Consider the following 23,190-nt stretch of genomic DNA (forward strand, 5'->3'; position numbering starts at 1 on the left):
GAAGGATCATCTATCCTTTGCTACATGGTCTGTCGCTCCTGAATCTATAGTCCACAAAGGATTGGATTCAGTCTATAAAGCAGAACTTGACACATAAACAAAGTTCTCAAATGTATAAGAGGTGTTTACCTTTTTCGGCTCACAACAGTTGCGAGCATAATGACATTTCTTGTCACAATTGTAACACCTCACCCTCGACATTTTCTTCACTTGAGGACGTTTTCCTCTCTTGTGTTGGTTAACTCTTGATCTCTTGCAATAAAGACTTGATCCTTTGCATTCCCACATATTGAACGAATCAATATGCTTGCGCTTAGAGCTCAAAGCCCTTTCTGAGCTAGAACCAGCATAGCAAATATATATTTTCGGCTCAAATACCGATAGGCAGTCCTCTACTAGCTCAATGTGGCGCACAACATTCTCTAGATCTTCCATAATATGGTCAAGAGCTTCTAGTGCTTCTAGCTTTTCCAGCACATATTGAATCTTCATATTCAATATTCCACAATTGTTGCCGTTCATATCAGCAATTACGTTCTTAGTTGCTGAAACCATCGATCTAAACACATCAGACTTATATGTACGAACAATTAATGCCTATCATTTATGCATCCCTTTTGTACAGACCCATCATATTAATGAACAATTTCAAGTAAGGTTTTAGAATCAAAATGTCACTACGTTTCCAATCATCCTCCAAAAATCCTAACTTAAAACTATCATTAATCTGATTGTCATATGCAAAAATCAATTCTATGAAGCTACAAAAACTTCTAAACTACCCACAGCTAATTACCCACAAAGAACCAGCAATAATAAAAGCAACGGATAATTGATATCCAATAAAACAATAATGCTTTCAACATAATACAACAATCCATTACACTAAGTAATATACACAGAAGAAAATATCAACATAGAAAAAGATATTCACACTCAATAATATCTCAAACTAATCTAAGAAATAATTAGGGAATGTTCCTTCTAATCTATCAGTCAAAACATCTGAGAAAATTTTTTGAAGGCACATTTGCCAACTATGGAAAAACTTTTGGAGAGCTCTCATGTCGCCACCAAGGCGCATTCACTCTGCGCCATGTGGCTCTCAATCTAAGGGTTGAAGTTTTGGCCAACTCAATCCTATAGTACTCTCTTACAAAAGCTTCCACTAACCCCCTGTAACCCGAGACCACGTTGACCTCTCATAACCGATCTAACACTGCTTTCCATTCAGGTGGAAGAGTGTTCATCAAAGCCGGCACCTTCTCAAAATCCGGCATAAGATAACCATTTCAGATGATTTCCTGTATCATCTGATTGACCTTGACCATGTGTGATACTAAATCACCATCAAGCCACCGATAATAAGCTAACTCTTTCATTAGCCTTTTCAGTCTAGCTCTTCCTTCGTCCGTTCTTGAGATTGCAGGTATCCGTACATAACGCATCATAGTTCCTACAACAAATGCAGAACTTAAATGGATCACTTATAATCCACAATAAACAGAATGGAAAATACATAAATTTCCATTATTCATGCAACAAATGCAGAATAAAAAAATGGATTATCTCTAACCCACATAGACATAATTGAAAAAGAAACAAATTCTTTTTTTGGGTCAACGGTCAAAATCAACGGTCAACAGTCGTCGGTCAACGGATCGGGTCGACGGGCGCGCGGGTCGGACTGGTTGCGTTGGTCGGGCCGAGTCGGACTGACCGACCGCACGTGCCGTGCGCGTGCGCTGGCTGACGTCACGCAGACGTCATCCAGCACGTGCCGCGCGCGTGCCAGGTGTTCGCGCGGGTCGGGTCGGGTCACCGGCCGGCCAACCGTCGTCAGCAATGACGTCACCGATGACGTCATCCCGGCGGTTACCGTGACATCACGGTGATGTCAGCACGCGTCGGTCCGCCGACCGGCGCGTGCCGGTTCGCCGGCTGCCAGCGCACACGTGCCGATTTGCCACTGGCGCGTGTGGCGCACGTGCTGGCAAAGCCAGCGCTTCCGGGCGCGTCGCGCCCATGCGCATCGGCTTTTGGCCGCGCGTGTGGGCGTGTGCGGCGTCTCCCGGCGGCGCACGACATGTTGCCGGACTCGCCTCGACGATCTCTTTCACCCTGTTTGTTCAGAAATCGATTTCGACTTACGAAAACTCGAAAAAATCGATGAACAGTGCTCGGGTGTCGGGATTTCTCGCCCCGATCTGTGCCGGCCGATTTTCTTCGCGAAAATTCAATCAAAAAACATCAAAGGGGTCGGGAAAACGTGAACTAGTGCTCTGATACCAATGTTGGGAATAACGGATCCCCGAAAACCGAATTCGACACTTAATCGAACCCCTAAAGCGAAGCGGAAGACGAAACCCGGGTAAACACGTATCACCGTTCGTAAAGCACACCACGGATTCGAGCGTACCTTGTTAGCCACATATTAGACACCAATGCCGATAAGAGGAAGAGAATTTGTCCCTTGTTCGATCCGATTCGATCCGACGACGCCTTGAAGGGGAGAAAACAGTGGCCTTGTGCTTACTGTTCTTTTTGGAGGGAGAGAGCGCGCGGGAAAGGAGAAGACGTACGTTAATTTCCAACAGTTGTCTTCTCTCTCTCTCTCCTCCCTTTTATATCTTCCCCCATCCACGGGCCTTATTCCCGTGGGCCGGGCCTTTTGGGCCCAGCATGGGCGGACGGGCCTTAAGCCCATCACAAATTAAAACCATCAGTAACCATAGGTGCTACTTATCATGATATGAAAGCCCATATAATTAAAATGATGAGGATGTGTAATTGGATTTGGTAGTTCTCTTATTAGAATTTACATCTTTAATGATCGCATTTTTTTGATTTGGTCCGGATGAAGATTAAAGATTTTGAGCAATCAATCCGACAGAACAACTCAGAAAATAAAGAAATATTTTTAATTTCTTCATGCTCATTCCAAGTTCGAAGTATCGTTTGACTCCTTATAATGTTCCTAATTTCATAGATTATCAATCTATTAATTATTTTTGGTTATTTGGACGTTCTCCTCTTCTAATTTTGAATGGCGAATGCGAAAGATATTTCAGCTCCGATTTCCAAAATTGGGACCAAATTGGATAGATTTTGTCAAAGCAGGGGTTAAAGTGAAATTAGCCAAAAAAAGAGGGGACTATGGTCTAAAAAGTTCAAAAAAAAAAAAAAAAAACCGACATTGCCAGCTTCCACCGAATTCCTGCAGGCCATGGTCTTACGTTGGCTCGCTCGAAGCCACTCGCTGTCTCTCCCTCTCTCTCTCTCTAGACGCATCGTACGCTTTGCGGGATCGATGCAGCATTGTGAATTGAATTCGCGACGTGTACGCTGAACTGGGTCGTCGAAGCGGAGGCGAAATGTGGAGCAGAATCGGGAATTCGAAGGCGAGGAGCGGAATCGCGAGCCGCGCGATCAGGAGGTGGCGGTGGTCGTCGTCGGCGGCGTCATCCGTCGAGCCGTCCGGCGGAGGGAGGTTCGCCGCGGTGTGGGGGAACGGGGATTACGGGAGGTTGGGGCACGGTAATCTGGAGTCGCAATGGAGGCCAAAGCCCGTCGCTTTCTCAGGTTTTAAGCAACAAGGTCTCAAGTCCATCGCTTGCGGCGGAGCTCACACGCTCTTCCTGACAGGTTTCGCTGTCTCCACTCCTTTTTTGATGTTTCCGCTGTAGGAGTTTTGTGGGTTCGCCGTTTTAATCTCCCTTGATCATCAATTTTGAATTTTTAGTTTGATGATGCCGTTTTCTGTCTTGAAAAATTTGAAGTCTGAGTTGTGTGCTTGTTAGCAACGAGTGGGTTATTGAATGAGGAGCGATCTAGTAGATAAGCGTGAATTCGAACCTTCAAGCTAAGATAGCTGAAGCAATGACCCTGGTATGACCGCGGAAATTGATGTACATCTGTTGTCATGATGAAAGAGAGGTGGGTGAGAAAAGTATACAATCCTTGAATTTATAAAGATAACATGGCTAGCCTTCGCAAACTGCATTGACGAGATGGAGATCAATCTGCGAGCAGAAATATCTTACTGGATCAGTGAGCTATTTCTTTGCGCTCAAGTTCTTGCTTTTCATGCCAAACATAAAGGTTGTTTTTGCTGCAAGAAAAGGATCCTGCAGCAATATTTTTGGAAAAGCAATCCCACGGAGCCTCTTTACTTGTTGAAATTTCTTTGTCTAGAAAGAGAGTTTTTTTTATCGTAATTGCAGCAATGGTGACAGAACTTGGCTGTACTATTCATCGTCTTGATTGTAGGGTTCATTTGGTAGCACTTTCTTGTGGTTTTTAAACACTCGCTATTTTGTCTTGTTGTTCCTTTAAAGTCCAGTTTTAGGAGACTAAAAGTTAGTTATCTCAAAATACCTTGCAAAGTTTGTGGAATTTGTGTTGTTTTCAATAGATGCTCATTAATGACTCTATTATGTAACAGAATCTGGGCAAGTTTATGCAACTGGTCTGAATGATCATGGACAGCTTGGAATTTCAGATCATAAAATGTATACTACTGTATGATCCTCTTCACCTTGTCCTTAGTGCATCCTTTGGTCCAAATATATAATTTTATTATACAATTTGATGCCATTTGTTGTTTTTAAATTTTAGTTTTTTGATGCTATTTTATTAGTTAGATTCTTTTGGTTGATATTTGAGAGGAAATGGTACACTCTTCTCAAAGCATGACATCTTTTGTCCTTGACAATTATGGGATGCAAGTTTTCTCTTCCCATCTATCGATGCATATCGTAACCCTGTGCCTGTGTCTGCCTCGGTGTGTCTTACACGCGCACACATATATACCCACACACACATGAAATCCTTCATTTGACTAGAAACCTTATGTTCCTGTTGATAGCTTGTCAATCTACAAGATACTGTCTACAATAATTGATTACATATGTATACAGATACCTTGGGCCCTAGTTATTGTAATTCTACCTCGCCCCATGCTACCTAGCTGATGGGGATAAATTGATTCCAACCAAAGCACCATGTCTTATTATTTACGGGGTCACAACATGAACTTTATGCGGGCATTCCTTTTTACAGGGTTCATATTTATTCTTCAGGTGGGGTGATGTTTTCTAGGTTTACATGTCGGGATAGGCTGTGTTGAGTATGATATAAACTTCAAACTGAGCCATAATGAATAGTCCATTTTAGTCTTGCAATCCATCTCTATGGGAGGTGATATATTTGCTTTTGATGTGGCATGGCTATACAAAATTCATGAATAGAAGTAGATGATTTTGTCATCATGTTATTTTCTTAAGAAGCAGTATGAAAGTGCATTGTATTTATGTCACTTTGAAGTGTCAGGTAGGCCAGCACACCTTTCACTTGATTTTATTTTAGAGTCATCTTTTTCTTTATTATTGTAGATTCATCATAATTCTTTCTTTGGCAAAAAGTGGAAGAAACTAAAAGTATGGAGTAGTCTTTGCTTAGAAGTATTGCTATTTAATGTTTGAGATTTTTCAGGCTTTCTCAACTTCAGTTTTAGATCATCTTATGGGAGTTCATGAAGTTATCCTAAATGCACTTAGTTGGAATGTAAACTGTTAAGGTTCTTGTGGATATCATGAATAAATTTATTCATTAGTACCTCTTTGGATCCTTGCAGGAGCCTGTAGAAGTTTCTGGACTGCCTGAAGAAATTGTTGAAATATCTGCCGGCTACCATCACTCTTGTGCTATCACGGGTGAGGAGTTAGTCCTGCTGTGATATTTCCTCCGGATGTATGAGAACATATTTACACAGTCCTTATTATCATCTATGTGTGGGAATGTTCTGGGTGTTTGGGAGGGTTGGGAAGATTTAATTCTACATCACATGATAAACTAGAAGGCGTAAAGGGCATTTGACTTGCAAGCTGAAGATCCAACTTTTGGTTCCTACCTTGGGGAAGCAGTGGTCCATCCTCTGTTCCAAGACTTAGAATTCCCAGATTGATCTTTCTCAGAAACATGATTCGGTTGGATTTTAGAGGTCTTTTGAACTTTCACTTGATAATAAAGGACGAGAACCGATCAATCAGGCATTTTTATTATTGATCTGACGAAATGGAAGTTGATGGTCGAATATGGCTTTTCTGGAGAAAGTAAGTAATCTTTGGGAGCAGAACTGCAATGGAGTTGTCTTGATGTGGCTGGTCTGTGTTAGGAGAGTTTACGTGTACAATGTCGTAAATTCTTTCTTCAAGAAAAGAAGAGATACTGGTAAACAATTACTCTGGTGCATCATGTCTCTCGCTCTGGCACTTATTATGTGAACATAAGGTAGCTGAAAGTGTATACATGACTTGGTCTTATCAGAATTCCAAGAAGATACCCATTCTAGTGGAGCAAATGACATATGTGACTGGGAGGAAAATTTATGGTATTGGATGTTGCAGCTCTCTAATCTCCTGGCAGGAGCAATTTTTTGGTCCAAATTTTAGTGAATTGGTTTTAGCTTTGCTGCAATCTTTTATTGGACAAGCTAAGCTCATCTTTTGGACCATCTGTTTTGATGTCTCTTATAACCAATCTGCCCTACATTGTTCTTTTTTCTGGTGATATATGTGCTTTGTTTTTTTATTTAGGATGCATTAGGTAAACTTTTCTCTTTTTAATGTCTGCAATTGGTTGTTGCCTTCTGTGGTGTGTTTTGAAGTCCAAGGGCAAGTCATTCTTTTCAACATTGATAGGTACCATTTGGTTCTGTTCTACATTCTTGTGCAGCATTTCAAGAGTTGGTTTTTTGGCTAATGGCTTCATTCTTGAAGGGATGATTATTGTTGGTTGTATCTCACCTTATAAAGTTGAATTAGGAGGAAGCTGTTTTTTGATAAGGAGTGCATTGCTGTGTTGATGTTTGCTATAATGTGATTACATGTCTCTGTCATAATGGTGGGCCTGATATCGTTGGATCTGTTGCCTAGTTGGAAATACTTGCTTCCTAGGGGGAACTTTTCTGTTCAATAGGAAGGTTATCTCTCTTTGTTTGATTGTATCAAGGGGAAGCTTAAAAGATGTGTGGCTCCCCTTTAGCAGTGTACAGTCGATCTTCATATAATTGGTTAAGTTTTGCGTCATTTGTCAATGATGGACTTTTGAAGATGCTATTAGGAGGTTTTCCATTTTTCTTTGTCCTCTAAAATGGATCTATCCTGCTCTATGGAATGTTTATCTGTCATTTTCTTCTATATTTTTTTTTTTAATGAAAATCACATAAAGCTATAAATGCTATTAAAGTCCTTTCTGTGTAAGTTGGCTAATACTCTGTGTGGTCTTCGGCAGTGGATGGAGAACTCTACATGTGGGGGAATAACTCAAGCGGACAGCTTGGCCTTGGAAAAAGTAAGTTCCTGAAATAGAAAATGCTATTAAATAACTGATTCATATACTACTATGATTGTGAGGGATTAATTATTCAACTGGTGGATACTCAGTCTATTTTCTAAATTTCCATCTTGTAATACAATGTAGAGTTGTCATCAATTGTGCACAATTTATTGATTTTTTTATGAGGAGTAACTTTAATGATAATAATTTCAATTCTTTGTTCTCAAGCTTCTTTGGCCATCTGTCCTCCTTGGAACTTTGATAAAGATGACACATTTATCAGTCAAACAAGTTTTACAGTTTCAGATTTTTTTTGGCCTGATGTCCTAGTCGATGACTTGATGTTTGCTTGTTTGTCATGATTGGTGCAGAATTTTGCCTGGCACAGTTGATGTAGAAACTTTTACTCAGTTAATGCAACTGCTTAGTGAAGCAGTTTCTACCTGTAGTTGATCTTCTATTGACCCGTTGTGCAGCTGCTTCGTGCACTCATTCTATATTCATAATCTACAATATTGTTTGTATTGTCGACAGAAGGAAATAATCTGAGTATTCAGGGATTGTATGTCGTGTTCCTGGGTATTATTAAAATGAAAAATTACAAAGATAATACTAATAGTTTTGGAAGATAAGATCCGTGTTACTCAAATGTGAAAATGTTTTTTCAAGCAGGCACCTTTTAACTAAACAAGCCTGTTTCTATTGATCATCTTGTTACTGTCAGATCATTAAGTCGCAACTTGACTTGTTGTGTTTGTCAAGTGAATCTTAGATAACTTGCTCAAGCATCCTTTCTCCGGAACTTGTGCAGAATCTGAAAAAGTTGTCCCTGTGCCGACTAAAGTGGAGTGCTTGACTGGAATGTCTGTAAAAAGGGCAGCTTTGGGCTCAGAGCATTCAATTGCTGTTACAGGTAGGAATTTAACCTTTTTGCCAAATCCCTGCTCTCTCTCTCTCTCTCTCTCTCACTCACCCCTATGTTAATGCCAGATGAAGGTGATGCTTTGAGCTGGGGAGGTGGAGAATCCGGCAGACTTGGTCATGGACATGAATCTAGCATTTTCGGGTTTCTAGGAAGCAGCTGGTTGGTATCTATGGTCTTAGAGAAGCTTCCACTTTTGGGCTTTTTAAACTCTTCTGGATACTGGGAGATCATTATTAGCACTGCTTTGCATTTTTTTTCTCCAAAACAATTTTGGTTTGGGCTATATAAAGGACCGCCTATCCTTTATGACCAGTGTTGATCCCATAACATCTTAATATAGACATTGGCACTAGTCCACTATATGTGAGTTGCAATCTTGAGTTAATTTGCATTTTAGTTCTATTACAAAAATGATGAGAGATTCTATTACAGTTTAATTGGGAGTAAAAGCATTGCTGACATTGAGTAAAGTGTATGATAGCTCTCCACGATAAAGATTAGTCTCCCGACAGCAGCCGCTTGAATTAACATGCTTGAAGGGTAGGGTACGTACCTGTCTGTCCAATTTGTACTCTATGTAATCCATTAAAGTCCTTAAGAAGTTTTTTGCATGGCTACTTGGGCCTCCTGCTGCTTTGATCTAGCCCATTTTTTAGTGTGATACTGCTTAATGTAGTTATTATATCATACCTACGGCCCTAAGTGATATGTTTTATCAACTAATATCCTAGTTTGCATCTTTTTTTCTCAGCAGCCCTTCTAGATCAAAACATAAGGTTTCTCCATCCTTTGATCTGTTTCATATTTTCTTGGTGACACCATCACAGCTTCTTATTTATGCCCCCAGTATCTCTGCTTTAATTGTTTAAGCCACCTGCAATTAGTTTCCCTATGTATTTGATTTTCCCTAAGATGTAGTGCATCCTAAAAAGGTAAGCACGCATTGTTATTGTTATGAGAAAGTCAAATGACTTCTGATGGTTTCTCCAGTGTAAAATCCTGTATGATTATTCGACCATGCTATTCCTTTTCTCATTTTCTTTAACCTTATTTCTTGATGCAGTGAATACACACCAAGGCTCATCAAGAAGCTTGAGGGGTTGAAGGTAGTGTTCACCTGCAAATTCTGCTTTCCCAGTTCATGTTCTCATTTATATGTTTATACACATTGTGGTTCTTGGCTTCATTTCTCTCTTGTTTTAGGTTAAAAATATTGCTGCCGGGCTGCTGCATTCAGCTTGCATAGATGGTATTCTTCAGTTTCCAGGCTTTTCTTTTGTTTTGTGTGTGTGTGTGTGTGTGTGTGTGTGTGTGTGTGGGTGGGTGGGTGTTCAATCTGTGACACTTTGTTCTGTACTTTAAGTATTAACTCCAGTCAATTCACAAGTTGTGCAGAGAATGGCTCTGTGTTCTTATTTGGTGAGAAAGCTTTAGAAAAACTGGTAAGTGCTTCATTTGGCATAACAACCAGAGTGTGGTTAAATTAGCAATTGAATGACTGTCATTTTATGTATCAGGGATTTGGAGGCAATAAAAATGCAACAACTCCGTCCATGATTGATGAGCTACCATATTCTGGAGAAGTTGCTTGTGGTGGCTATCACACATGCGTTATAACAAGTAACCACTTATCTTTAATCATGTTTGATTTGTGCTATTCTTTATCATTGTCTTTAGAAGTTCAACGGGAGGATCAGCGGAAGTCTTCTTAGCAGATCTTTATTCTTAAAAGAATTCTCATATGAAATGGTCAACCAAATTCCAACAGGTTAAAATCAGAATTAAGGTTCGACCCCACAATAAAATCAGGATAGGGTTTTAGGACAGGAAGGGTGGTTAATGAAGATTGGATTTGGGGATAAATCAGCTAAAGCCAGCAATGAAGATAGATTCCTGCTGAACACAAGTAGGAAAGGGAACAAGAGATTCCCCTACTAAAATTTCTTTACTGCAAAGTAACATGAGAAATCAATCAGGCTATCTATGGTTTAAGCATTATCTATTTCTGACAACTGCTGATATTCATCCATCTGCTAAAATGGTATATGCTCACACAGTTATCCATGGTTAACTCGTTCTAGAGTAGAGTGATCATGATTGGTGAGAAACAAATTAAAGTGTACATTGGCAATTAACAGGAAAAAGTTGCAGAAGATGTTTCAAAACTTCTATAGTCAGTCTAAGGAAGACAAATTATTGGAATTCTGGCAGCTGTGTTGATTTTCTATATGTTTCTTCTTTCTTGATTTGTCGCCTTTTGATCAGTAATGAGCTCCTGAGGTTATTAAACTCTTACTGAGAGTCTCAACAACCAGTATTCTGAGGCTACTCTTTGGACTTAATTAGATGGAATCTGCTTTCTTCATCCAATGTATTGTCTTAGGTGAACTTAGTGCTTTATTTGCATGCTTCTGTTGTAGGTGGTGGGGAGCTTTATACATGGGGCTCAAATGAAAATGGCTGCTTGGGAAATGGGTATAAGCGACTTACTGTCTGTTTTTAATTACCCTCCAAACAAAAGGAGGACTTTTTGAGATCCATATGCAGCATTAAACCTCTTCTCTTTTCTGCTGCTATTCTCAGTGTTCTTATTGGAATGATTTTTTACTTGTTATGGACAGGTCAACAGATGTCTTCCATTTACCTGAGAGAGTCGAGGGTCCTTTTGTCAAATCTCCTGTTAGCAAGGTGGGCAATCACCTCATTCAGTAGACATTCGGAAAGTGTTCTATTGAAAGTCTCAGAGGAAGATGTGTATAAGCTAGTCACTTTTGTCCTTATAGGTATCCTGTGGTTGGAAGCATACAGCTGCTATCTCTGGTAAGAGATCATTCAACTCATGGAATTAAACCTGGATGTGATCTGAACTCCCTAACTATAATTTCCTTTGTGCCAAAACCTTTTTATTTATGAAGTTGAGAGCATTTAGACAAACTTATTGATGCTTTGACTGAGATTTTTTAGGAACTCAATGTAAACTGATGCTTCGAGCATTGTGGCTTGTATTTATGCAGATGGCAAAGTTTTCACCTGGGGTTGGGGAGGTTCTCAAGGGACTTTCTCAGATGATGGACATTCTTCTGGTGGACAACTGGTATGTAAAAAGATCTCCCAAAATTTGCGTTGCTGACCACATTACGTTTGTGCAATAGTAATATATGCATTTTGCTAATTTGTGGTTTTTGTCACATTTTTATCTATAATGGAGTGAATTGAAGCACACAAAACCTTTAACTGGCAATAGGTGCCGCTGGGTCAAAAAACATGCAATAAGACCAGAGCTTGACTTATAGTTTCTTCTTTTACCAAGAGCTATTTCTGATTATGATTGTGTAATGTGGTCCAGTTGGGGGTATTCAATAAATGTTTTCTGTGATGGTGCAACTAATAAAGCTCCTCTTCCGGCATATGATGGGGATCTAAGAATATGCTCGTGTCATTTTTTTATAATGGTAGATGAAAGCTAATGCTCTATATTCTAGCTTATTGATGTGGTTGGATCCATTAATCTTTTCACTCAAAGTATGAAGAAAGTTTTACCTGAATCAGAAACTTTTTAGCATTTGTCCCTCTTGGATATTCGAGGAGTTGCAGTTCCATCCTGAATTCTTTTGAAAGTTTACCCCTCGAAGTATGGCAAGTTGCTGCTTGCAATTGCAAACTCTATAGTTCATGCTTCTCACAATGTGGCTCTCAGCTCAATGAGCACTATATTGGTGGTTTTCAAGTGGTTCATTTGCTTGTACTTTCATTTTTCGTGTTTTGTTGTCAGGGATTCGATTATTGCCTAAGGATCCTTTTGTTTGAAAACTTTGCTCTTTTAAATGGATTTGCACTGTGCATAATGTGTGCTTTGTGGCTCAGGGTCATGGGGATGACGTGGACTACATAAAACCGGCAATGGTCGACTTTGACGAGCATGTGAAAGCAGTACTTGTATCATGCGGGTTCAACCACACAGGTGCAATATTCGAGTTCTCTGAAGCTTAGGGCTTACGTGAGATCAAGTGGTGCCAACTCTTCGATCTCAATAATGATGTCCATATGATTATTGACCACGCAAGGAATAATAACATCCATAAAGAGCAAGTACTTGAGGAGGTGATTATAGGCAGGCTGACACGGACACATGCAGAAAAGATCCTTTGGAGGAACATATAGCTGTACAAATGCAGAAACAATCTTTGTTATGATTGACCTGTACCAGGATATTATATTTTCTGCTTTGATAATTATACCTGCATGTGATATAAGGCACAGAACTTGTACAGTAAATTCTGTATATGAATAAGCCTCCTCGTTTTTTTGTGGTCTATCTTCCCTTATAATATGTTATTTCTAGCATTCCATCTACAGTGAAGATGCATTTGGTTTCGTGCTCTCCAACAGCTCATTTGAGTTGGGCTAAACTGGGCTTGCCCTCGTTCAAGCTGTAATTGCTGATATTAATGCCGATTGTCTTACATGAACATTTTTAAAATTTTTAGATGCGTTTTTGAATTTTTTACTAATTTTTCCTTTTCTTTATTTTCCTTCTCTTTTTGATATTTTATTTTTATTTTTATTTTGGCTGGCATCACGGAGGTTGGCGACTAGTAGAGAAAATAAGGAAACAAGAAAAGAGAAAATGAAAGAAAAAAAAAGTAAATCGAGGAAAAGAGAAGAAAAGAGAAAATTTTAAAATTAATAAAAAGATCAAAAAAATATTTAAATTTTGGAATTTACGAAAAAATTGTTCGCGTCAGTGTTTTTGGTGCAATGTAGGACGAGTAGCATCCATGTTATTAATGTCTAACCTAAATTGGTCAATGTTTTTGGTGCAATGTAGAATGAGTAGCATCCATGTTACTAATGTCCGACCTAAATTGGTCAAATGAATTTAATTGATACATATGCAAAAAAGTTAAGGATTAAGTTAGTCAAATTGAAAGGGGTATGACTGAATTGATATCAATATAATAGATTTAAGATTTTTTTTGGTACTTCTCCCACCAAAGTTTAGGACAATTTCGAGCCTCTTTTGGTCGAACCATTATTCTAAGTTCACCTCATGTATCTAATGATCTTCCTTTGTTCACATGACAATATATATCATGTTATTCTAGATATATTTACTTGTAGATGAGGGCATTAAAGTGAGAGCAATGTGTATCCTTTGAAAGCCCATCTACATGCATGCAAGAACTTGGTCCTAGATTCAAATTCATTACCACAATTAAGTAATATAAGGTATTCTCCAAAGTGATATATTGAAGTGTCATTGCAATGGATTTTGTCCCTCTCATTGTGGTCGCGGCTTAAGCCTCATTTGGGAGCACTCTAGAGAGTAAAATCCTGAATATACTAGACCAATGTAGGAAAGCATGCCTATGAGATTGTGGGTAAATCAAGTTGTGTGAAAGTTAATCCAATTTGAGCATGGAGTAGTCAACAAGTCTCAAACTCTTAGGTTGCGTTTGGTAGTTAGGATAAAATTTAGGATATGATATGATTTATCATATCTTACATTTGATGCTTGATTAGAATATGATGAAATCATATATAAATGGAATATATGCCGGACAAAATTATCCTATAAAGGAGGTGGAATAAAGATGGATATGATTTATAATGTCCATAATAGAAAAATTATTTTTCTTGAATAACAAACTTATTAAATTAACAAAATTGAAGCTATATTTCAATATAAATAATATTTCAATTCTAATTTAAGAAATAAAAAATAAAAAAAAAAAAAAATTATTTTTTAATTTAATCTTATATTAATTTATATATTCAACTTTAATTCTATCTAATCATACAAATTCAAACTATAAATTATATATTTATATTTATTACATATTTTAGGTATTTTTGTATTTTAGATATATTAATACAATTTACTATTTGATAAAATTTTATTAAAGAATGATGGAAGGGGAAAAAAAGAAATAATAAAGAAAATAATTTAAAAATAGAGGAAAAATAAAATAAAAAGAAAATAAAAGTAAATTAGAGAATAGTATCGCGAGATCAATTCATGAATTTTAGATTTATTTACAATGATATTATTTATATTTAAAAAAAATGTACATGATATGATATGAATATGTTCCAATCTTAATATTGCGATTCACTAAACAATAAATAGGATATAGAAAAATCCTAAAATACGTAGTCTTAAGGAGTTATTGGCAATGTAGATAGGTTTCATCCGGGAGACCATGCGTGGAAATCACGTAGCCCCTACTAGAGGCAAAGGTATGCATCCTCGTAATGATTCTTCAAATCTCTACATGTGCATCTTATCCATTTCATTTGCACAGTTATCGAAATCAAAAGAAATTCAGTATTATTTCAATCATCTCCGCCTCCCTATACCTTGATTCAGTTGCTCATTCTTGAGTCCAAAGTCCTAGTGCACGATCAAGTTTCAGGAGTCCAACCAATTGGAAGTAAAAAGGAAAAAGAAATGAGAGTCAAGCTGGAGCAAATATGTACTGAACTCTCATCTGCATTCAGCATTCTGCATTCCCTCCTATACATCTCTTTCTCTCTCTCTCTCTCTCTCTGGCTTACAAAATTCCTCTTCATGAGGATAGACGCCACTACAAAGTTACAAAGAGTTGACACTTGTATGGGAAGACGTGTTGCCCAAATTTACACGAGGAAAATAAGGGGGCATCGGTCAAAATACCTGCATCTATATGGTTAACAAGGGAGAAATGGCAGGAACAGAAAGTTGGGAGTCAAGCCAGATGCAGGGCCACCTGCTGAAGGAGTATGTTCCTCTGAGATGCATTGATAATGCCCTTACATTCGGCATCAGCCAAAACATCTGTCACAATTGCAGCTGCTGGACCCCTGGGCTCCTCTGAGGGCCTTTTCAACATGAACACCTACCAAATGAAAAGGCACTTTCTAGCATTAAAAAATAGCAAGGATGGAATACCATAGATAAAAAGAATAATCATAAGGTCTTTTGTTACTCGACATATTGCTCTGACATATATTTCTTAATAAAGTTATAACAGCTCTTCTATTTCACGTGCATGAAGCAACAAGCTAGAAAATGCAGGATTGACTTCGTCTCATGCCGAAAGCACTTGTTAGTTATTATGGTAAATCACATGCAACTATATTAATTGATAAGTTACACCTTAAAAAGCATAAGATAAAACGCTGGACAAAACAAGCTACACCTGCCCATGATGTGTTATTTCCAAGCAACCAGGTTGCTGGATAAAGGGCTCTCCATCTATTTGAACAGGGAAAGGACTGGAAGTATGTATTCTTATGACATTCCCCTGGGCCAGTCTCCTTGCCTGCGATAGGCCAACCTGTACCAAGAACATTCATGGCATAAAAATTATAGAAAATTGAGCGGATCATTTTTTGTGTCTATAAACAACAATTTCCATCAAATTAATTTCGTTCTTCTCCTTAAAGTCCAATCGAAAGTCAAAGACATTTAGAGGATAAGAGTATTCTAAAGTAAGAGAAAAATCTCAGAGAGGTGCCGAACCTGAAGCTTGCCAAGGTGCCACGCTCCACTGACGCAGACAACCTCAAGCATTTTATCATGCATTTTCTGAACACTAAAATCGTCGTCATGCTCATATTCATTTTGCCAAAGATCTACTCCACCCATGTAGCTGCTGATATTTAGCACAATTAATCCCTCAGAATCCTGGAAAGCAGGGAATGATCAGTAAATAACTAACGAAAGCAAAGGCAAAAGACAAGCAAGTCCAACTGAATCATTACAGTATACCTTTGGTATCTGAATATCTTTACCGTCAACTTCAAGCCAAACGTGCCATGGCAAATCAGCACAGGTTCTGTCCATGATATCTTTAGCACCTTCTTTTGCATAACGCAATTTGTTGACAAACTGTTCATATATTTTAAGGTGTCAATATGCCAATCTGTATGAATTTTAAAGAGTAAAAAGTGAAAAGAAAAGGGTGCGGCAGGATAGAGCTCAGTACAAGTAGTAAATACTAAAACCGCACAAGCCAAGTTTAGCAAAGATGATTGAAAGCACCGAGTTCAATCAACTCCATAGAATTTTGATGTTGCTAGCTAGACTAAGTCAAAGCACATTGAGACAACTCCAAAAATTCAAACAAATTATACTCTTGGTTTGTTAATATACAATATATATATTCTGAACTTTGACCAACATCAAGTTGGTAAGACCACAAAGAAAATAAATATATCCATACCCGATTATAAAACTTCTCTGGATTTTCTTCTCGAGTCATGTGAAACTCATATGCAACTTTAGCATCACATCCAATGCCTACATTATAAGAAATCAGAACTCAGTAAGAAGATCAGATTAACAGTAATCATCAGCAAAATCTGGTAAGTTCGATCAAGCACCTAAGTAATTCAACATGAACTTGGAATGGGCCTTATGAGAATTGCCGTCAGGTTTTTCTTGACTAATGTCCACTTTCCACCGATCCAACATGGTAATTGCTGCACTATTAACATCATGTAAAAGCGTGTTCAAGCCACCTTGACCACTGCTAAGTGAGAAACCTCTTCCCCACCCCATAACTCTTGACAGATCATTTCCCGTGCCAAGAGGAAGAATGGCCACTGGAGGAGGGGATACGAAATTCCGCCTCTCGATTGCATCAATTATCCATGCAACTGTTCCATCTCCCCCACAGACCAAAACCCTAAAATTCTGCAAATTACTAAATAACTCCAAACCAAGCTCAGGCCCCTGGGAAGCATTCAGCTCAAAAACCTGCAAAGGAAAAGCAATCAACTTATTGTTAGCATAAAAGCCATTTAATTGCAGGATAGGGTACTGAGAAACCTAGATTTCTTCCATAAGACTACAGGAAAGAAGCCATTTTCTACTGGGTAAGATTGATACTCCCCAGTTAAATGACAGATAATTTTCACCTGCTAAAAGATGAATGCAAGTCAAAAGCAATCCTCAGGCAGAACACAAACAACACTCACAAAACAGCCCATTTAGCATTCCATTTCGTTCATTAATACTCCATTTTTGAAATTTGTCTTGCTCAAAGAAATGTCACAAATCATCTTACGAAGCAATACCGGCGAATAAGAAAAAATCAACACCAAGGAAAATGGCTCTGGGGAAGGATAGCACTCTAAACTGTTCTTTCGATTTTTTCAGACAAATATGGTAATGAGCACTACCGACCAGAGGAGAAAATATGTCTAACTTGTGTGGCTGTGCGGGTGGTGGGTTTTGGCAAAACAAGAGAGGAGGGTCACGGAATATAAATTCTTATTAGGGGTAATCGGTTCCAAAATAGGTTTCCGGGGTGGGAACTGTCAAAGTTGATTCCCGCTTTTTGGAAACCGGAATTGGTATGCTCGATCTAGCAGAAACTATGGTCAAATTGGGAACTAGGCCTAACTTGCTCACCCCTGCTTCTTAGTACCTGGACTGATCGAGGGAAGTTACGCAATTGAGGCTTTCCCCAAAAGAAAAAAAAAATGGTTAAACTTCTGTTCGAGAGCATTTCTTTTGATCATTAAAGACATAAACATTAGATGTCAATAGTGCTATCAATTCTCATAATATACCTGAGTAGCCATGGCTCACCTGCACAGGGTTCAAAAGCATGTTCAATCTCCGACGAAGATAAGGCCCATATTGTGCTCCACTCTTGACATTGATGAAGACTAATAGAGGTCGTGCATCCATTGGCAGATCAACAAGGGCAAACTTCTTCAGTTGTCCATAGTTGGTTTCACCTTTTTTCTGTGACAACCTGCTATATGGCCCCCGCAAACCAAGTACCCGGCCATCCCTTTTCATGAAATGATCAACATTCTTCTCCCCACTCAACTTCTTCAAGCCAACAAACCCATTGAACATATACTCCAAGGCTGGATTACTTTCAGCAGCATTAAGCAGTTTACCATTAAGCGAACGAGTGCTTCCATTTTTACCTTTGTGGCGCCTTCTTCTTGCAAGCGTTCCACCCCCTGCAACATCCTCATCAACCTCTTTCACACACAATGGAGAGAGGATCATCCTTCTATGAGGACCAAGATCGCAGACATCCCCAGATTCATTCAACATTTTGGTATGACATTTTACATGTATAAGCCGTTGACACCATAAGCAATGCCAAGTCGGAGAGGCATCCAAGAAAGGAACTCCACACGGTTCATCGCAGTAAAAACAGAAGGCAGAGGTTTCGGGATTTTCGTCCATGTTGACCCATCTTTCTGACCAGTGATGCTGCACATGGGTGAAACCAGCTTGAGCAACACACTTGCATCCCTTCGAAGCAAACTGAGAACAATCACAATGAGCAGCAACGCCACAGACACAGCACCTATGCAGCGGACTACGCGATGCCACTTTTGTGCCCAATGTATGAGGTACTAGTGAATTCAAACAGACACAACACGTGGATGGTTGCTCGTCATAAGAAGAGTCTTCTACCCACATATGAAACGACAGGGGAACTTTTAGCTTCTTCCAAACTTTCGTCTTCGCCATGGCAGCAGCTTTCACCCAATGCAAAGACGTAGTCTTCTGCCATTTGAGGAATGCGTACACAAAAGCTACGATCCCAAATGCGAAGGTGACCGTCCACCCTAAAAGGAATGGGCCATAACTACTGGAGCTGGAAAGCAACCTCACAAGTGATATAGCCAGTTCGATCATCATAAAACTAATCTAACATTCTTAACAACAACCCCCCTCTCGAAAATGCAATCTTTGAACCTTCAATCCCCAAAAGGGTTAGGCGGATGAAAACTGCACAATAAAAGAGGGATAAGACACCATCGGATAATAACGCACAAAGTGCAAGACTACCGTGCATAACAAAGCACAGCTTCACATTCCCATGATTCTATACCATTACTACATACATACACACAAACATACCCACAAACATGAGCTGAACAAATTACTCCATACGCATCAAGCAACGAGAGGCCAACTTTCAGCCGTACGAGTTATAATCACGAAAAAATGCAGCCAGCTCTGCCCGATCAATCGAGCTCAACAAGAGAAATCGACACAAACAAAAGGAAGACCACCTCGGCGTTTCCGATGTCTAAACAACACCAAAAACCACGAAGCAGAATAAATTACAACATACATACGAACGTACGCACATACATGAGCTGAGTAAATTACTCCATACGCATCATCAAGAGAGCTAATTGTACGAGTTATAATCACGAAGCAATGTTGCCAGCTCTACCGATCAATCGAGCTCAACAAGAGAGATATCCATTGGTTGCGAAATCAACAGACGGACCGACACAAACACACGGCCAATAACCCCGTAGACCGCCTCGGCGATTCTGACGCCTAAACAACGCCAAAAAACCATCGAGCGCGCAACTCGAGAGCCCGCGATCGAAGCCACATTACATCAACCGCATCCATCGAACCTACGCACGCTCATTCCGTCCCGGAATCGGCGCGGCTAGCGGAAAAAACGCGGAGAAAAACGGGACGGCGAGGTCGAAACCACGCCGGCAGCCGCAGATCGGGCGAGCGAGACAGGCGGGGGAGGTCAACGAGGGGGGAGGCGAACGGCGGCGAACCGAAACTGACCTGAACGGCGACGGCGACGGCGATCGGATCCGATCGAAACGGACGGAAAGCGATACGGAGAGAGAGAGAGGCGAGATCGGAGAGGCGAAGGGGGAGAGAATCGTGGGTTGCTTTTTTGGATTGGGAGCGAAGAAATCGAAAAGCGCTTTGGCTCGCCAGGGCGGTGATGATGATTCGCCTCTCTTCTTTTTAATTTTTTGCCTTTATTGGTTTCTTCAACGAGAGACTATTTGTGTTGTTGTGTTACAGACAAGTTTTGAACGGGAGGGGAGAAAGCGAGCGAGGGAGGTGGGCGCTCGTGGGCCCCGCCCGCGAAGGCAACGCGGAATGCCCCCCCGACACGAGCAGGCTGCGCTGGAGCCTGGAGCCCCCAGCCCCCACGACGTCCCCGCGAAATTACCGTGTTGCCCGCGGGGCAGGGGCGTCGGCCGGGGATCTCGGCCGCCCCTTTTTGGGGATTTCGCGTCTAGATTCTGCAAACGTGGAGGGGATCTCTTATTCTTCCACTTGTCGTATCTCTTCCTCTCTCTCCATCGGGAGATCAGATGCAAATAACGACAATTAAAGCGTATCTCTCCGGGAAAATCGTAACATTTCAGGAAAAGGGATAAATGAACGGAAGTCCCCAGCAAGAGCAACCTTATCATCCGGAAAAAACAAATTTATCCGCATCTTCTTTGTGGGTCGTGAAAACGTCTCAATTTTCGTCTTGGGCATAATCTGGCCACCATTAGTTAGATATTTCGTTACACTCTACTTAGGTGATGTCATCCACCGGGCAGTGACGGATGCCATGTCGACCATCATAGTGAAAGTTCCAAACAGATATGATGTCGTTTTCTTTGGGTTGGGGGGGAGAAGAGAGAGAGAATTGCGGCTTTAGGGTCAAGGTTCTTGAAAGTCAAAGATCAATTTTGCCAAGGGGAGAATGTTAAGAGACTTCAATTTGGAGCTCGATTCCATCAATCAGAGAGACTGGGGCGAAGAGGGAAGGGCGCTCAAGCAAGGGAATTTCGGACTAGGGCTGTTGGGCAAAATCAGATTCGGGGAGAAATCTTGATGTAATTTCATGAAATCTTATCTCGAAGAATGCATATATTTTATTGTTATTAAATTGAGGGGCACGGCCTCGTTTAAGGTAATCAAAGTCTAAACTCTATTGGTGACATGGTAGTCGCCTTTGGTCACGTCATCATTCGTTAGATAGATCAAACGCCACCAAGGTTAATAGTGGCAAGATCTATCTCTCGAATAAAAGTTGACTCTTCAATTTTTATTTTTATTCTTTCTTTTGAGAAAATTACTTGCGAAGATGATAGCCACTTTTCACAATGTGACATTAACTTTTCATAAACTAGTAGCCTCGAAAAGTTATTGTTGCATGGCCAAGTAAAATAATATCATCTTGCGTGTCCTCCAAATTGGAAAAAAAAAAAAAATACATAGCTACCCCCAACCCTCCATCAATTTTTGTAAATAAGTGGAGTCGTGAGAATGAAAGTGGAAAAATCAGATGTAAATTGTAAATTTTAAAAAAAAAATACGATGGTTTTTCGATAAAATTATCTTATTTTAATCTAGTTGTTGACATCACATGAATACACGTAATACTTTAAAAAAAGAAGATAAATTATTGGATTACTCAGGAAAAATCAATAAATATTCGGATGTGAGAATCAAATTGGATCAATCCCATCTGCGTTGGAACTATTAAAAGCTCATGCCACAAGTAGAGAAAAATATCTCCTTCCTTTCAGGGACAAATTCGACGTATCATCAGATTTTTTTCATTTTCTTCTAATGGAACCTCATTTTGAAATTAATATAAGCAAATCCCAAGCCGGGGTAGTCGCATAATCAAAATGGTCAAAGCAGTATAGTAATGCATGCACGCCATTCTGCACGCGCTCCCCAGGAGGGAAGTCAACGCATTCGTTTCCCTTCGAAATCCTTACTTTTCTCCACGCTCTCGTCATATGATATGATACTTCATGCTAGCAACACAAGAAAAGGTGGTCCCCATTGCACGCTCGAATTGACCCCCAAAAATACCCCCCTCAAACACGTTTTGGTGCGAGGGATAGAAAATTCTAACATCGCCCTCATTGCCGTATGTGGGTTATAATTTACATCATTTCAGCCCATAAGTAATTATGAAAACAAAAGATAGTCAAGAATTTCAAGAATCCTTAGGCTAAGTTTCGATGGACATACAAGCACGGACAGATAATTCGGAGTAGTTGGTTGTCACGTGTCGAAGTGAATGATCACTATTGAAGACACAACAATAGTAGTGGAATTAGGTGGGAATAGTTAAAATGGCACCAAACTCAAGAAGAGCACTTAATTCTTGCTGGACAAGTTATGAGAATGTTGTCGAACAAGTCAGAAACCAAATACAGAGGTAATGCAATTCAACATAAAATGTAGAACGACTCTTGAGGAGAAACTAACCGATTGTTGACGGTTACCAAATTGGCCTATAAATACCATGGGCAATCCAACAAAGAGCCTCCGAAGAACACACAAAATTACTTTATTTTACTTTATCCTCAATTAGTCTAGCTTAGCCATAGTTTAAGATTCCCGTCGTAGATTCAAATTCAGCAAGTGTTTATATCCCGGATAGTGCTATTGATTAGATTCAATGCTAACCTACTATTTGGCATCGTTGATTAGATTCCGACATTGTGTCCTTAGATGCATCTAGGAGCAGTGTTTGCTAAGTGATGTTACTACTCTCCAACATTGTTGATTAAATTCTAACGTTGTATGTTTACATTCATCCAAGAAGAGTGTTCACTAGGTATTGTTACCACTGTCCGACTTTATTGATTAGATTCCGATATTGTGTCCTCATAACCATCTAGAAACCTACTAGGTGCTATCTTCATCGTCCAACATCGTCGATTAAATAATGGCTTTTAAGTGTTTTGTTAATATCTAGCGTTATCGAAACATCTTCTATATTGTAAAAATCACTTTAATTTTAATGGGCTTTCTTTATCGTGTTAAAATGAGTTTATATGACACTATTGATTAAGTTTTGACATTGATTATCATTGATATTAAGCTCGCGTTAAGTCGGCGACTTTTTTAGATTCGAGATTATATAGTGTATAGTCTCGTTCACACTTAACCCACTTTATCCAAAACTAACATAGAAATTGAGTCTCCTTTAATAAAAATTAAAATATAACGTTTGGTGAAAGATATTTCGTCGCGGAATTCAAGACCAGTGAAACAATTACAAAGTCAAGAATAAAGTCGATAAAGAGACAAAGGAGAAGCAAAAGGAGACTCCTCACAATTGCAAACCCACGTGCTCTTAGCACCGTGAACCTCAAGCCGTTGTTGTTGCTGC

At 39.6% G+C, this 23,190-nt stretch overlaps 2 protein-coding genes across 2 annotated transcripts; one reads left to right on the plus strand and one right to left on the minus strand.

Moving 5' to 3' along the window:
* Positions 1–3,206: 3,206 nt before the first annotated feature.
* LOC104418011 (ultraviolet-B receptor UVR8) lies at positions 3,207–12,607 on the plus strand. Its single transcript, XM_010029221.3, has 15 exons — positions 3,207–3,645; positions 4,445–4,521; positions 5,636–5,714; positions 7,294–7,353; positions 8,150–8,251; positions 8,329–8,422; positions 9,327–9,369; positions 9,467–9,512; positions 9,659–9,705; positions 9,781–9,883; positions 10,684–10,738; positions 10,885–10,951; positions 11,047–11,083; positions 11,278–11,357; positions 12,128–12,607. Exons 1-15 carry the CDS (start codon positions 3,375–3,377, stop codon positions 12,251–12,253), a joined length of 1,287 nt encoding a protein of 428 aa, XP_010027523.2. The 5' UTR covers positions 3,207–3,374; the 3' UTR covers positions 12,254–12,607.
* A 1,967-nt stretch (positions 12,608–14,574) lies between these two features.
* Positions 14,575–20,028, minus strand: LOC104418047 (diacylglycerol kinase 2). The gene is made up of 8 exons (XM_010029254.3): positions 19,827–20,028; positions 17,844–19,013; positions 16,631–17,006; positions 16,471–16,547; positions 16,017–16,136; positions 15,768–15,932; positions 15,445–15,582; positions 14,575–15,141 (listed from the first exon to the last, which is right to left on the minus strand). The coding sequence occupies exons 2-8, from the start codon at positions 18,921–18,923 to the stop codon at positions 14,992–14,994; spliced, it is 2,106 nt and encodes a 701-aa protein (XP_010027556.2). The 5' UTR covers positions 18,924–19,013; positions 19,827–20,028; the 3' UTR covers positions 14,575–14,991.
* Between the last annotated feature and the right edge of the window lie 3,162 nt (positions 20,029–23,190).

This window comes from Eucalyptus grandis, chromosome 9, assembly GCF_016545825.1.
Source record: "Eucalyptus grandis isolate ANBG69807.140 chromosome 9, ASM1654582v1, whole genome shotgun sequence".
Classification (NCBI taxonomy): Eukaryota; Viridiplantae; Streptophyta; class Magnoliopsida; order Myrtales; family Myrtaceae; genus Eucalyptus; species Eucalyptus grandis.